This window comes from Pezoporus occidentalis, unplaced genomic scaffold (assembly GCF_034315485.1).
Source record: "Pezoporus occidentalis ecotype Australia unplaced genomic scaffold, CSIRO_AGI_Poc_V1 ctg66, whole genome shotgun sequence".
Lineage (NCBI taxonomy): Eukaryota > Metazoa > Chordata > Aves > Psittaciformes > Psittacidae > Pezoporus > Pezoporus occidentalis.
Genome location: NW_026916009.1, coordinates 2,076,345 through 2,093,443, shown reverse-complemented (window position 1 = coordinate 2,093,443; position 17,099 = coordinate 2,076,345). Strand labels below are relative to the sequence as shown.

The following is a 17,099-nucleotide window of genomic DNA, read 5'->3' as shown; positions in this document are numbered from 1 at the left end:
GATCTGTAAATTGCAAATTATCCTTCCAATGGCTTTTGTTGAAGATTTATTTTTGTCTGAACATTGAAATTAAATCTTTAAGGCTCTCCTGAATTGCATATACATTACATAGAGTGCTAGCTAAAGCTATTCATCTTAAAGTTGCTAAATACTTGAACAGTCTGTATGTCTCGAAGTCTTCATCATAATGTAGCTAAATTCACTATCAACAACAATCTGGGAAATCAAATGTAAACTCATCACCTGCCAAAAATCATGCTTGAAGATGATGAAAGACTTTCAGGACATCTTACTCGCTGAAGCAAGTAAAACACAGAAAAAGCACATACCCCTTAGCCATTTAAAAAGCTTTATTTTTCCTGAAGACAGCAGCTTTGAGGACAGTTATTGAAGAAGCTGCTAAAAGAGCTTAAACCTCGAAATTTTCCAAAGTAGTCCACCCATTATTAAAAAAATTAAAACAAAAAGATTCCATGGCAGAAGAATATTTCTAAATAGATTACCTCACACTCACATTTGAGTGCTAGCTCTACATGACAGCAAAATACTTGTATCCAAACTTCTGTGCCTCTGGAAATCATCAGGCCACTGGACCTGATACATCTCACCGCTTCAGAGGAACTCTCTTAGCCCCACCTTACAGTTCCCAGTCATCACAACTGCATCTCCCATACTTGTAAGAAACACCATGACCTACTTCTGCCCCAGGGATGGTCAGAGAGTCATGGGAGATGTTTGCTGTTTTAAAGGCATTCCTCCTAGAAGGCATTTCTCCAGTTTAAACTGTTATGTCACAATCCCTCTCCCCTTCACACAACCCAGATGTTTTTAATATGATTGTGATGCACTAACTATTTGATCTCATGATAAAACCAAGCAAATGGAGTCTTTCTTGTCAGCAACTAGATAAATTAAATGGTCTTAAAATGTTTTTCTTCTCCCTCTCATGTTCCTTCTGTTGCCACTAACATGCAGTGGCATCTTACCAACTTATCAATTATCACAAAACGATAAGGGTTTGAAAATGGATCTTTCGTTACCTTTCTTTTATTCTCTTTCTCCTCTTATTCACCCTGAAGTCATTGGTATACCCATCCTGAATCAATGTGCTGAGTATGTCCTTCATCCCTTAGGACCAAAAACTCTGGTTTGAAGAATGTTGATACTCATCCTTTGAAAACTGCATGCAAATTATTAGAAAGTCCTTATAAAAACACTAAGAACAAGCTATCATGTAAAAAGTCAACTGATGTTCTTTCATTTAAGACTGCATTAACCATAACTGGCAACTTTGTACGGAAAATTTTTTATAGACTACTACTAAGAATTTATGTTGCTGTCATTGCGAAGGCTTTTGAAAGCCTTTTTGGTGCAATTTATGCAGCTCTTAAGGACAGAAGATTGGTAAGTGTTCTGCACTAAAAATTTCATTATTGCCCAATGATCAAATAATCTTCATCTATGACACTTATCATCCTTTACGTATCCTTTTCTCTACTTGATTAAGTCACATATGAGCAAACAGCCCAGGAAATGTCCTTCATTAATAGTAAAATAATGACACATTGTTCTGTAATTTCTCTGTGGAATCCAAACTACACTACATACTATATATTCTGTATATAATCACTATTTTGATTTCCCCAAGATAGAAATTAGACTCAGGACAGAATTTCCTTGCTGCACACCACAAGTCAACAGATGTAAATGTTCAGACATGGTGCCACAGCTATCTCTCTGTACCCCATTTCATCCCTTTCTGTAGAAATTATGCCCACCTCCATGACTGACAGTACAAGTGTTTGTGTAACAATATGTCTCCAACCTGGTACTGCCAAAACAATCTGATTCACTACCCAGATATTTTGTACAATCATGGAATGGTTTGGGTTGGAAGGGACCTTAAAGATGATCTAGTTTCAACTCTCCTGCCATGGGCAGTGCACCTTCCACTAGAAGGGAACTGTTTCCACAGAATAAGATTAGGGGTCATGTGTATGTGCAGTTATGCTGCCAGAAGAATCAGGGTAATTGGTTTAGCTGGCCTAACAAGTCAAGATAAGAACCAAGATATAACAATGCAACTTCAATCCAACCTCTGTCATTTGGTTTAGAAGTCCTCCTTTCCTGCTTATAATTAAACACATGAAGCACCAGAATATAAATTATACTTTTAAGATATAATCACACCTTCCAGATGGGATAACAGAGCCAATTTATCTCAAATTTTGATTTGTATCATGGGTTCTGAGGAACAAAGTACAGATCTCTATTTGTTGGGATAAAATTGTGAAATGTAGAAAATAATACAAATATTTGCAATATGAACTATTGCAGACTATTGAATAAAATGTTAAAATTATTTAAGAGTTACCTTAGTTTGCCTAAAATGTAGAAAAAATACCACCACCTTAATTCAGATATCTTTTTTACTGAATAGCTAACAGCTTCAACAGATCTATTTTCACTAAAGGAATTTTTCATTCAAAAGACAGCAAGACATGCTTTAGCACAACAGCTGTAGTGATTACAGTACAATTTTGCTGTAAAATCATTACCATCTCAGTGGTTCTGAAGAAAGGCTATAGTACATATAATGTGTATGACAGTGTAAAAATATAAATTGGGCTTTTATTTAAATTTGCAATACTTCAATTAAAATTAAGAAAAAATAAAAAAATCAGGAGATGCTAGAATCTAGCCCTCTGTTATGTGCGAAACTAACTTCTAACATTTGGAATTGTTAAAAATAAATGTTCTGCTGAAGATTTGCCAAATCAAAGTATTTCAAAGTAGGTCTTGGTAACGAGAAGTAGAACATTAGAAAAACTTAAACATACTTGAAAGCTATATAAATGTTTAAAAGAGGAAAGAATCAAGTGGGTAAAATTTACCCCTATATTCTTTAAGAATGATCATAAATAGGATTAAATGTAACATGACCATTGTTATTTATACATGTCAGCTTGATCTAGGATTTGTCCAAATGAGAGACTAAATTTGAATCAAGGTCAGGTAAGGAACTGAAATCCACTATCGGTCCTTGAATAGCTCCATCTTTGAATACTTCAGGGTGAGTGGAATTAAACAGAAACAAGTCCCTGGCCTACATCAGGAAAAATATTCCTAAAAAAAGTTAACAATATCATATTAAACCCATTATTTAGCACATGGTACAGCTGGGCTGTGTGTATATTGGCTTTTATTCTGGAAAAAGTTGTGACAGGAATTGCAAAAACAAATAAAAAATCATTTGTTGTCAATGCCTCATATCCAGCTGCCATTTTCGTCAGCCTGCAAAGTGCATGGTACCTCTGTATTCAGGGTTCACAATTTGTAGGAGTAGATTAGAGGCCATTCCTTAGTTGCTGGTGTTTCCTTGGTCTTAACTCATGCTATCCGTAAGTTTCCCTTACTCCTTCCACATTTAATATAAACAGACTGATGGGCTGTGACAGTATTATGCAGAAAGTAGCAAACTGCAGACTTGCTCTAATCTAGAGGACTCCACGATGGAACAGACTACTATCCTTACCACAGAATTGCCTAGGTTTCTCCGTTCTACACTCAGGGCTTTGATGAGTTTGCATCTTCGTTCTTACATCTGGAGGGCTTTAACTCATATCTCACAAAGGGCTTTAACTCATATGTCCTGATAAGATATACTTATCCCAACTACTGTTCACATTTTCTTGCCTGACTTGAAAACATGCTATTAAACCACACAATTATCAGCCTATTCACTAAAAAGTGACAATATTTTCATAGCTTCTAATTTGTCAGTGTTTCAGGTTTGAAATAAAGCATCCCTCAGAAGGTGTACCCCAGAATCTGTCATCAAAAGTGTTACTTTTGTTTAAACTGAGAAAATCTAGCAAACATAGACTGTAATTCACCTCCAAGATATTATGTTAAGCTTCTATTGCTCATAATACATGTAGATGACTGTAATTTGCCTGTTTGTTCACAATTTACACATATAAGTAGGCTAGATTGGAAGTTCAGAACTTAATGCTCAAACTGATCATGACAATATTCAGAGAATATTCATGATCAGAATAACATGGAATACACTTGTTCATCGAGAATTCTGGAGAATACATTTTATTTAACGTTTCCATATCTCCAGGTGAAAGAAAACATACACAAAAATATCTCTCAGCCCAAATGGATTACAGCAGAATTTGTCAGAATGTGTAGTTTCCTACAGAAGAGATACATTTGCTTCTTTTCATTCATTTCATGCTTTCATTTCAGAAAGAATGTTCTTTAATTAATTAACACTCAGTTCTAAGGAGCTACACCATTGTACAACTGGCCCTGCTAACTAGAGAATCAGATCCAGCATCCTTTCCTAAGGCAAAGTACATAAAGCACCTCTTGTGCTCTTATAGCAAAAAAACCCAAACTCCACACTGAAAATAATTCTCAGGCTTTATGTCCAACATAATGACCATCTTAGTTGCTAAATGATACACTGCTCCATTATTTACAAAAAAAAAAGTCCTACACTGATTTCAAAATGAACAACATAACTAAATTCATCCAGCTATATTTAATTACTTGTGAAATTGCTTAGAAATGTTCTGTTTGTTATCTATATAAATACTATACCAGAAAGTGCTTTCAGCTGGAAAATTACTGGGCTTCTAGGCAAGCAGTGGTTTATAAGACAATTTCAAAATCAGCTTTTAATATCATAAAATTCTGTTCTTAATGTCTGTGCCTTTCTAGGACTCGGAAATTAAAATCTGACTTCTTCAAAGTGATGACAGAAAAACATCACTAAATGTGCTTTTCTAGGGACATGAATTCTAACCTGAAAAGTGCAGCTCTCTTATGGTCATGACTAATGTAATTGCTAAATTGTGCTTCATTTTTCATAGCTCTACTGAATGAATCACTGTCCTTTACGCTTTCAAGTCAGAACCTGTCTACATTTTAATTTCAAACCAGAAAACAAGTAAATTCTTGATACAGTGTTACAAGATAATGTTTGTTTACACACTTACTAAGGATTTAGGAAAAGCTTGTGTGTATAGAAAATCAAAATAAGAAGTAAACCAGTCTGTTAGAAAGTGTAACTACATACTGTGATTTCCCTGTCATATTCTCAAATTATACACTGTTTTGTTTTCCATTGCTTTTCAGATTTTCCTATTGCAGCATATTTTTAATTGGAATCCTCAGTTTTGAAATCAAATTATTCACTTTAATCTAAAGCACTATTCAGAGGAGTAAACCAGTAATTTGCCCAAGAAAAACAAGCCACAGGGAAATAATACAGCAAAGTATACAGGAGTTAAATTTCAGAAAATTAATGCAAGTTAGAAAGTGCCTTGTTCAGTAGTCTCCTATCTATGTATTGCTTTCAACTGCAGATACCTACATAATGTCTTCAGTATACAATGCAGGATGTTCTTGAATGGCTAATGGTGAAAGGACTACAAAGTGCAACACCAATTAACAGTTCAGTTCTAGAGAATGTGGTTTCGCATGTGTGCTTTGATCAAGCAAACCACAAAAATAACCCCTCAAGGTTAATAAGGGTTTGATTGTGATCACTGGGATAAAAAGTCTGTAAGATTTTATCGCCATTACAGGTTAAGAATAGTCACAATAGAGTGCAATTGCACTCTGGAAAGATAATGTGAAGCTGACAGTGAATCAGATGGATATCAACTGTTTGGATAGCCACCATCCTTTTCTAGGTCAGCAAATGACAGTATCTATGATCTTACATGGCTTGAATATCCAAGGTCAGGACCCTGGTTGGCTATCTGCTATACTACCGTTCAATAACACTAGATTTGACCATACTAGGATGTGAGTCTTCTAAGATATTTTATATCTGTCTCAGCTCGTTTCTCTGGAGTTTGGGGTTTTCTTAATGCTACATTTTATGATAGTCGATTACTAGAAATTCAGCTGTAAGGAACGTTAAAGGAACTTGTGGACTCTAAGCAATTTTTAAGTTGATTCAAGGATGCAATTTTGAAAGATGTGTGAGATTTCAGTGTTAACATTGGCCAGATATTTCCACTTCATGCAGTGATGCACACATGAAGAAAAAGAAAGAAAAACATGACCACATTTCCTACCATAGCAAGGATACATCTCAAAAAAAAAAAACCAGTCATGGAAAAGCAAAAGCCTTCTAAAACACTCAATTGGAAGGTAAATGCATAGCCAAAAACTTTGCTCCAGCTTGTTAACAACTGGTAGTGCTAAAGTTGTTAGAGGTATTCCCATACATAATAAATGAAATATATATTGAAGTAGAGAAGGTGCACTTACCATGAGGCTGAGGGATCAAATCAAGTAATGAAGAGTTCTAAATCTGGCTTTTTAACATTTAAGGCAAATGCAACAGTTGTTCAAAGATGGATTTGCTTCCTTTTTAGGCAACCTGTGTTGAATGTCTGACTGATTAACTGAGAGTATACAAAAAAGTCAGGTTAAAGCCCTCCTCTGCCATAGTCAGCCAAGGAATATGAATGAAATGCGAAGCCAGAGTAGACACACTGACATTTAATACAGTAACTAAAAAAGCAAAAATATTCATGTATTTTTATGAAGAAACTTGCCCAAGGCTCAATAAAATGAAATTGAAGTGAGACACGTGGGAACGGCTAACAGTAACAAAAAAGCAGGTGTACGTATGCCCTAAAGAAAAAGACATGCCATAGCTGTTCAGGTAATAGGGGACTGTAAGTATTTTGTATAATTTTTCTATCTCCAGGTTTTATTATCTTTTAAATTTGCTGTCTGACAAATGTGATTCTAACTTTGCGTAGATCAACATATACCTTAAAATACTTCTAATATCTACTGCTGGATACATGTTAATGCATTTTATATGAAGAGGAAATGAAAGCAAAATAAATGCAATAATTTTCCTCCTGTAGATCCTAGGTATTAAAGAAAGACATTTGTATTACAGTGAATCGGATTTAATGTGAAGTTAATCCAGGGAGTAATTTAAAGTATGCTTTGCAATAAAATCACTGTTTTCTACTCTTGTTTTCAAAATGTACCAGTACATAATCTCATACTCTTCTGGAATACTCTTACTAAATTTCAAACAGGAGCACCATTAAATGAACAAACACAATCCAGCAGAGTAAGATATTCTTACAGTACAAAGAATAAACCCTTTCAAAATTGATATCATGAAATGACATTAACTCTCAAAGAAGATTAATCAAAAGAAGAACTAACTATTTTGTGTTAATGGAGTTGGAGGCACTTACTCAACCACAGCTATTCTGCTAGATCCTGATATATTAAAAAAAGATCTTGGCACCTCAACCACAAACATGATTACAGAAATGACATAAAAATTTACTAAACTTTCACAACCTCATTTGTCTGACATGGATTTAAATTATTTTTTTAAGTAGGAGGAATGAATTAATTCCACTCACAGGCAGAATAGCTTGACAGGCAGATACATATTTGATCAGAGATTGATGTGAGCCCCCAAATCTGACAGCATATCATTTAATCATGGGAATAATTCCTCCTCATGAGGTGGATTTCTGAGTTTTGCCCTTATGGCTTATCACCTCTGGTTACAACCAGACTGTCCTAACATTTTAACGCTGAAAATGCAGGCTGCAATTCTTTTGCATTAATTACCTTAACCTCACAAGTCTAACTGCATTGTTCACCACCAGAGTCTTTTGTTTCAGAAGCCTGTGAAAGCTGCTGAGTAAAGTGAGATCAGTACTCATTTTTCAGTTTATCCCAAACATACATAAATACAAGTGCAAAGATTACAGCAATAAAACCTGTATCTTTTCTTCTGTTTTGCTATTCATCTTTCCATTCATTCCAGGTTGCCCTCCACCTCCTAGCAAACACAGGCATTTGCCTGCTCTCTCTATGTATTCCTGCCAGGGCTCATAGATGCCCACTGTCCACTTTGATGTTCTAATCGTGATCCTTAACCTTTTTAACATCCCCTCTAATCTTGGGGCCAAGCATGTGAAAAACAACCTTTCCCCCTATAGGCTTTCCTTGACTTAGGTCCCTCAATGTTTTGGCTCTAAACTGATCCTGGTCCTTTCCAGTTTTGTTTCATGGTGTTTGGTTTTGTTTGTTGTATTTTGCTTCGGGTTGTTTTTTTATTTTTCCTGCCATTCAACTCCCTTCCCTCAAACAGAAACACCAAAGAGGTGAACTAAGGAGTTCATTGAGAGGGCATTTTCCCTCACCTTGCCTTTCATCTACTACACATAACTGTATAGCTCCCATAGTGATGAATTTTCTTAATACGCAGATCCATTTTAAGTTTAGACGCATGATTTGATCAAACCTTTTCAAATGTTTATCTACAACAATATGAAAGGAATACACTTTCAAGTATATAACACTAGAGTCACTAGGCAAGGCAGCTTCCTACAGCATATTTTCATGAGTCCTGTTCTAAATGGGAAAGATGGACTCCTTTGAAAATCCTGAGCATGAACAGAACTATGCTGGTATCCCCCAGAGCCAAGGAAGCAGGCAGCTGAGCCAAGCAAATGGTGTCAGCAAGGTGGGACTCTGGGATTCGCAAGACAGAACAGTTCTCCCACACGTAGAGGAAGGATTCATTACACAAGCATTTTGTCAAACACCACAAGTACCACGCTGTCTCTTACTATATTCACATCTACATACCCTGATAACTGCAACTGTGACTTAGCACTAAACTTCATTGAGAACAACCTTTCCTTTCCTCACTGCTGGTTTTGTTACATACCAAAAATTGACTTGATCAGGATAGGTGGTTTCTGTTGCAGTGCTGGGTTTTGGGGATTTTTTTCAGCAATGTAACCTCTTATAAGCTTCAATTATAAATTACTTACATGGCAGAATGATTTTGAAATGGCATGGAATATTCTGAGAGGAAAACATGTAATCTTTAACAAAATAATTATTTGATTTTGCAATCATTTTAAGCATACTCCATTTAACTCCACCAGATTTCTACAAGCAGAAAGCTTAAAATATATGTCTTAAACTACTAATTTTAGGTGTCTTATGAAGCACCCAAATTTTCCTTTCTTTGGTTGTGGTGAAACAAATGCTACCTTAAGCATCACTGTGTTTTCCAGTAGCATCCCTTATAACTACTGTAAATTTAAGACATGTTAGGCCTAGGTCTGGTTTGGAAATTGTAATTACTTTTTCTTGATTTGCTCCAATATTTTCTTGTGATGAATAAGGCAGTTTTTGAGTTGCCTTTCTGAATCTTGTCAGCACTTCTCAATCCCACGTTTGTAAAACTGTGGCACTTCTCCAAAACATATTGTCTCATAAATCTTTTTTAAACAGAAAATTCTTTAAACACTGTTTTGTGGACCTACAGCAGTGAATGAACATGGAAACTTTTCTTTTATAAATAGGATTATAGGAACCCCATAAAAGTCAGTTAAGAGGTTTTTCAGACCTTTTTGGAGATTCTGAGTTTTAAAAAGAAACTAAGATAAATATATAACGATAATCCTATTCACAACACCTATAGAATCTCTATTTATGAGACCTGTCATTGCATTTAACTAGCTGCTCATAATTATTAGAAAGATAAACAGTGTTGTAAGATGGAGTCATGATAGTACATTCTCTCTATTAATAAAAATTTTTCCCTGCAGTTCCCCTGCTGTCGGATTAGATGGTATAATTACATGATCTGTGATCATTTACACCATCCTCCTATAAAACTGGACTGGTTTTATTTAACTGCTTGATTTAGCTATCATTTTAAAATTTAAAATGAGAACGTCTAATTTTGTAGTAATCACAGTAAATGGATATGTTACAGTGGTTCCCCTAAAGTCACGTGTTCTATTCCACATTCAGATTTGACACAATCTCAGCATTTGACATTTATGTTTACATTTATTGCTACAGGCAGAATAGCAACAGAGTAAACAAAAGTACAAGAACTTCCCCAGAACTTTCAATATATCCCAAAAAAGAACACAAAAAAATCTACTTCTGAATAGTATAGAGTTTATCAAGCAGGCTGCAAGTACGGATGTTTTTCTCAACCAAAATTTCACTGAAAATTATACAGTATCAGAAAAGCTTTGGGGTTTCAATAATTGGCACTTTCTCATGAAAAGCAAGCCTGTGTTTTGTCAAAAAGCTCTTATCAGTAGAGCACAGAACAGTGGAAGCATTTTGCAGTCACTTCACTTTTTTTTGAATGTTCACAGTGGTACACAACAGAACAGCTTTATGTCTTCAGCAGTTGATTCTCACATGCATCAGCTTCTAGGCCATCTGATAAGGATTGTTCTGCTTCTCTAAATCAGTAAAAGTACATTAAACCACTGCTCAGCTGACGTAATTACATATCAGCCAATTCCTGTATTTCTTTTTTATCAGGGGAACTCTCAGCAGCCCAACAACAAATGACAGTCCGGTCCTAGTTCCTAGTCTCAGTGATTCTAGAATCTGGTTTCTTATGGCCACTCAGAGAAGGAGGAACAAAAATCATAAATCTAACAATTCATAAGGAAAAGAAGCAACCTATTAATTTCCCACTCATGTTCCTTTTAACAAATATAAATCTCCTCTTATCACTAATCAATAAATCATTATCAACAATATTTTCAAGCACTGTGGACATGTTTTCAGCTCCAACAAAGGGTGATAAATACTGCATTTTAAGATCAGACCACTTAGAGCTATTTACACATAAATACACATATCACACTACCTAAACTAGCTCCACTTCCAACAGAATAGGAATAATTATCCACTTCCATCAATAGATTCAAACTTTAATCTAGTGACCCAGTTGACTATGAAACCAGGTAGACTGGACACTTAATTGCCATCTTTCTGGAATAGGAGAGACGTTTGTGCAGGAGACTTTTGTCTTGTGCAGAAGTACCTGGTCTAAACATTGGTCACTCCAACTCATTTGGGTTTCTGCATTCTATGCCTCTTGCCAGGAGCAGCAATTAATATTAGTTGCTATATTTAGCAGGTTTTGATCCTATATTACCAATGTATGCTTAGAAGACAGATTTTCTGAACTGGATTATCGAATGCATGGAAAAAAAATAAAGGTTCTGGAGAACTAAAGCATACTGCATCTACTGTACAGAAATTTTAAAAGTTCCTTAAGAGCAGAATGTAGATTTTTGTTCCTGTTTTGTTCAGTCATTTTTGACAGAATGACAGAAAATTTAAGCTTCAGTTCTTTGTCTCTAGAGAGACACATATCAACTGAAAATATCTATACGTGTCAGAAAGAAACACTAGTAAACTACTTGAAGAATCATAACTGGCATCATGACAAAAGATCCCTTTAACCAGCCTATCAACACAGATAGCTGGGCATTGGTATCATCTGGAGAGGTCACGTAGCTGAAAATCACTAGGATCTGTCCAAGCAAAAAGAAAATAAATATGGAAAACTACTGCCACAGGAAATGAATACTTTTCACCTCTTTTCTTTGAGATATATTTCTATGTATCACAGTACAGGGAGCACTTCCAAGGAATTGCATATACCTGAAGTACTGAAGGAAGTGGCTTCCTCCCATGACCCAGCAGTGCCAGATGTTGCTTTGCTGCCTGAATGTTTTCTCAATCTGGGTCAAAGGAAAGGAGCCAATCCACAGAGCAAGCCAGTCTGTCTTCAGGTTTGAGGTTTGGCATAAGTTTCAGCTCTGATAGCATGTTAAAATTTCAATTAATAAAAAACCTTCAATTAGACTTGGAAAAGTATTGACAAAATGGGTGATCAACCTTAGATATGGTAAAGGAAAAAGAAAAGCAGCATTCATAATAAAACTATGACATACCACAACTGCTGCCAATACCCATCTCAAGCAAGGAAATGTCTAAGCAATAACAGAAAGGTCACTTTAATATTGCTTTTGATCTGAATCCTCAGAATTTAAAGCCATGCAGCCACTTTGGTCATCAACATTTGCTTGTCTGAAATAGAAGGAAAATCAATAAAGGCATGCAAAGATGAAGAGGGTTAAAAGCCAATTAAATGTATATAGAATACACCAAGAGAGACAATTTTCCATTTCCATCAGCAAAAAAAACATATCAGCCTCTTTAAAGAGGCCAGTGCATATAAATAATGTAGCTGCTTAGGTCATCTGCAAAGCTTTCTATATAGTAAAGAACTGAATTATGGTTTCCTGTTCCATTATTTGTTGTCTTTGGTCACTACCCAGGTGTATGGAAAAGTTTTAAAAGTAATGTTTATCACTAAAAAAAGAAAATTCTTGAGAGCTACAAACTGGTTAGCTTCTTTAGCAGGAAGAAGAGGATTTGCTTAATGTTGTTCTGGCACACGAAACATAAATCTGGTCTCAGAGAGAGATGCTATATAATCTAGTCTTTTGCTTCTTTCACAAACTGTACGCTGCCAGAATTGACAGAAGATTTTACAAACCTTAAATTGCAAAGCCTTCTGCGTAAATACACATGTTCGTTTTTAGTTATTAGCTCTAAAAGTTGCTGGGCTTTGCTCCTTTAATACTGTGACCAACACAAATTTTGAATGGTCTGTCATTTATCAAAGTTCCCATCAAGAACAGCTGCTGCATAGCCAGAACTGGAGACTGGAGAGCTCAGTCATGCACATTTCACCCACAGCAGTAAGCAATTATGTGTATAAGCAGTTCCATTAGCATCAAGAGGGAGAAACGTAATTACAGATTTGTACAACTTGGCCTCAGAACAAAAACAAAAACAAAACCAGGAGCTTAATTTCTGATCAGTCATCTTATACATTAAATATACATTATGCCCAGAAAGAATAGGCTCAAATCAGTTATCTAAACAGGCATATTGCACCATTGGAGATGCCCTGGAGTATCTCACCTGGTCCCCAGCTGCTGCTCCAGAAGAGCACAGGTGTCGTGCAGGTCCTGTGTCATATCTGCCAGCCCCTGGGTGGATGCCTCAAACACCCTTAGGTGTCTCAAATGGCACTAGATGCCTGTATTTGAGTGACTGATGCAAGCCTAACCTGTCATTTCTTTACAGGTTATGCAGATATATGCTCCTTCAGACAGCAGATATTCAGATCAGAAATCACTGAAATCTACTTGAAGATAAACAGGAGAAGGGTTACATTTCTTCAGAGACAGCGAGTGTGTGGGATGGTGCTACTGCTGCAGTATGACATAAAAAGCCTGGTCTCGTACATGTGTTGTGAGGATAACAGAAAAAAAAGAGACAGCCAGAGAGACAGAGACATAGAAAACACATGTATACTGCAGTCTTCTGAGATGCTGGGAGTACAACTATCCCTTGTTTTGTATGAATTTTCACCTTTTGCAATTGATTATAACCTGATTTAACAAAGGTGGCCTCATCATTTACTACTGTGCTCAGGTTTTACTTTGCTTCTCAGTCAAGCGTGACACCCAAGTGACATGCATAGGAAAAAAACATACATTCTTAACACCAAAATATTTTTACACCACCAGCATGGTATTATAGGAGCACAGATTAAATCCATCTCTGCTGCTGGTAAGGGTTCACCCATTAAAATGCATTAAAACCCATCAAACAAAATATATGGTAATTTTTTACTGTTCTCTTTTGAGATGAACTATGCTCTGTAGTCCTAGCTTGGACTCTGTGCTCCTAATCCAATCTGTTAGTTACTAGGTCTGATTATCAGGTTACCCAGGGAACATGTGAGTGCTCCAGTATAAGGATTTTCCTCCTCCCTTTTCCTGTCTCCCAGTATTAAATCTTCCCAGCCACCCATCTCGCCTCTCCAAACTGAGGACACACACTGTGGTTCCCTAGGGAGACACTGGCTGAGATTCTTTTTTCTCAGTCATCTGTGTGAGATGGTACTGAATGATTGTTCAAATGGATCAACCAGAATATCCTGGCTGGATTTAGTGAATCTCCATTTTATGCATTCCTACTCTAACTAGAACTACAGGGAGTTCATACAGTTTATCTGAGGGGAAGTACGTGTCTTATTTCTCTTTAGCTCCACTGTATCATTTTTACAAAATTATAGACTATAATTTATGCACAATACTTTATACCACAGGCCAATAAAAGGAATTTCTTAAACCAATCAAAGGAACTTTCCTAGGCAGTTTCTGCATGTAGAATTTACAGCAGAATTCAACAGTCCCTCTATTTGCCATGATCATGGGACAAATACCATCCTTGAAGGGATGAGGAATAATACTTATGACCTTTCCATTTCATGAGGTTCTGAAAATCATTAGAAATGCATGAATACATTGTGCAGGTATGAATGGATTCATGCCCACTGTTTATATCCTTGTATATAAACTTTTAGTATCTTTTTTTGAAAGAAAACAGAATTTCTAATATAATGCCGTTTTATCTGTGGAAGGAAAACATCTATGGTGTGTATGCAAGTAATTAATTTAGTAGCTTTATATGCTCAAGTTGAGACATTATTCTGGATTTGAGGTTTTCATTGAAGAAGAAAACAGTTCTGTTTTACCACTACTCAACACTGCAAAAAGTGAATCAACTGTCTCAGAGTGCTTTAGAGAGCTTCCAGCCACTAGAAGTTATTTGACTTTGCTTCTGGCCTGCGTCACTACTATTGCCATATAGAAGAAGTTTTCTCCTAAAAAGTCATTACAAAAGTAATATAAATAAACACATCCTTCTATTTTTATATAATCTATTCCACTAAAATTAGACTAATTGCTCTGTTTTTTAGGAAACCATCTAAACATAAATGCTCTGCCTCATAGACCCATAACAGGTCTAAGAGATAGAGCAAAATGCTGGCCTGGCAATAATTCAGACACCCACTTCAGCTCTTTTAAAATCCCAGTGATCCTTTCATATTTCTTTCCCATTTAAAGATGTCAGAAATGCCATGGGTCCCAGGCAGCACAGCATCTGGGGCAACTGCGTAGTAGAGATCTGAACATGACTGTCCCAATGCTGAGAAAGAAATAAATTTAGCCTGCACTTCTGAGAACACTTGAATTGGCTCTGCTGAAAATGTATAATTGCAATATTTAAATATTCCAAGGGAAAGAAGTCTTTCTGTTAAATCAGAAAGCCTCATTTGTGAACAATGGAAAATACTATGAAATGGTACTTTTCGAACGGTGCCAGCTATTTTGCTGCAGAATTGCACAGCACACCATATCACGTCACTGAAGACTAAAATAAAACCTTCCCAGAAACTCAAGTGCCCTATAATACTAATTTTAAGGGATTCCAAAGTTATTCCAAGCAAATGGTTTTATCTAAATTTGGCTATTAATTCCTATAGTCAAGCTGATTTTGAAAAAGACTGTATGTTTGGGTAAACATGAGAAACGACATGGAACAACATGTTTTCCTCTGTGCACCACATGAGCTGTATCTCACTGAATGCCAGCTGAAAAGTAGAGCTAAAGGTTAAGAGGACATTCTTTTCTTCACTTGTGATTCTGACTTTGCACCAATCTTAGTAATTATACAAAGGCTTCTTAGCCACTCAGTGACCTCAGAAGAAGATTCTCCATAGTAATATGTGTCTGAATGTATTTTTTAAAGATTAGAAACATTTGTCAGCTGTAAGACCATACCTTTCATTGTCCAAAATACTTGAGTGTTCTCACCAGTCAAAAAGCCCCAAATAAGATCTAAGGGTCTCACCGTTTTTATGTCAGGGCTCATACATCAGTCTGGCATATTAACTGTATTACAGCTTTGCTTACGTACTTAATGCTACTGGCATTGCCAAAATTTTGTCATATAACAGGTACCAAAAGAAAAGAATAAGATAGAAAAAGAACTGGTGCATCAGCAGAGGAGTATAATCGTAGTAAAACTGTTTTCAACTCCCTGACTCTTCCTGACTAATTAATATGGAAAACCTGGAGAAGAAAACAAACAAACAAATGTGGTTTTTAGTTTTACTTTACTCCTTAATGTTTTGCCTTTTCTTTAAAATGCAGCAGCTCAAGTAGCCCAAGTGAGACAAAGTTACTTCTCAATGTAAAGGACTTTGAAGGATATGAAACGTACATGGCAATAATCCTATTGGAAACTATGGTATATTTTCATTCAATATATTTATAATATTGAAAAATAAGATAGGTAAGACACATATAACCATCGATGTGTCATAAATCTGTGAAGTCAATATTTCACTTTAAGAAAATTATCTTCACTACCTTTTGTAATTCTAAAGGACAGATGATTCTGGACTGCCAGAAACCATCATCAGTCTGGCAAAGAAGTATTGATTTTCAGCTGCATCATATTCAACATGATGACATGGCAGTGCTTGAGTTCTCAACAAATTCATGACAATAATAATAACTCTCCAATATTGTAAAATTCAAATTACACTCATGAAAGCTGGGGTAATTTGAATATATGTGCACATACAGAGCTAGAGACTGGAGACCATTCCAAGCAACATGTAGCTGTGCAACTCAGTGATCCTGTTACCAAATTGACTTTTTTCTTAGTAAAATAAACAAGGTTAGCAGTTTGGGATTTTTTCCGTCTACAAACCATTTTATGAGTGGTATGCTCAAAAACACGATAATGTTTAACATTTCATTTTTCTCAAAACACATGAGAATAATTATCTGATGTTTTTCTTCCACAGGATGAGATAAATACCTCAGTATCATTAAATGACATACATCCTAATTTTGTTGACTCTCCCTTTCTGTATTTGTCTCTTGTTATACAACGATTGAATTCTCATCACCAATTCTACTGCTTCTTAGCAAACAGAAACACTAAGGCAAAATTATTGATTATTATTTATCAAGTACTTAAACAGGTTGCCATATTTTGAGTTAGATGTTCTGAGATGTATCATTGCCAAGATTTACTTTCATAATGTAAAAAGTGCTTTTGTTATGCAGAAATAAAACTGCTCTTAATGCCAGTGGGAGAGAGGCCACATGTAATGTTGCAAAACCTCTGAGAAAGAGTGTCTCTTTAATGACAAACAGGACAAACAGCTCTGCAGCAGAGAATGAATGGATGGTGTTTCCTATGCACAGTATTTACAGTTTTTACAATTATTTACTGCTAACCTCAGAAGCATTCTTAAGACATACTTTTAAAAACATTTACTTTTTTTCTTAGGATTTACATGC

The 17,099-nt window shown here is 35.9% G+C and overlaps 1 protein-coding gene across 7 annotated transcripts in view; it reads right to left on the bottom strand.

The window, feature by feature from the left end:
* Positions 1 to 17,099, bottom strand: part of PDE1A (phosphodiesterase 1A) — a 157,137-nt gene that overhangs the window by 71,128 nt on the left and 68,910 nt on the right. The window contains exon 1 of one of the 7 annotated variants that reach the window (XM_062640717.1): positions 12,850 to 13,098. The exons of the other annotated variants lie outside the window; for them this stretch is intronic. Coding sequence (XP_062496701.1) covers positions 12,850 to 12,905 — 56 coding nt within the window. The 5' untranslated portion in view covers positions 12,906 to 13,098. Of the gene's footprint in view, positions 1 to 12,849; positions 13,099 to 17,099 lie in introns of those variants that run through there. 7 annotated transcript variants of the gene reach the window in all.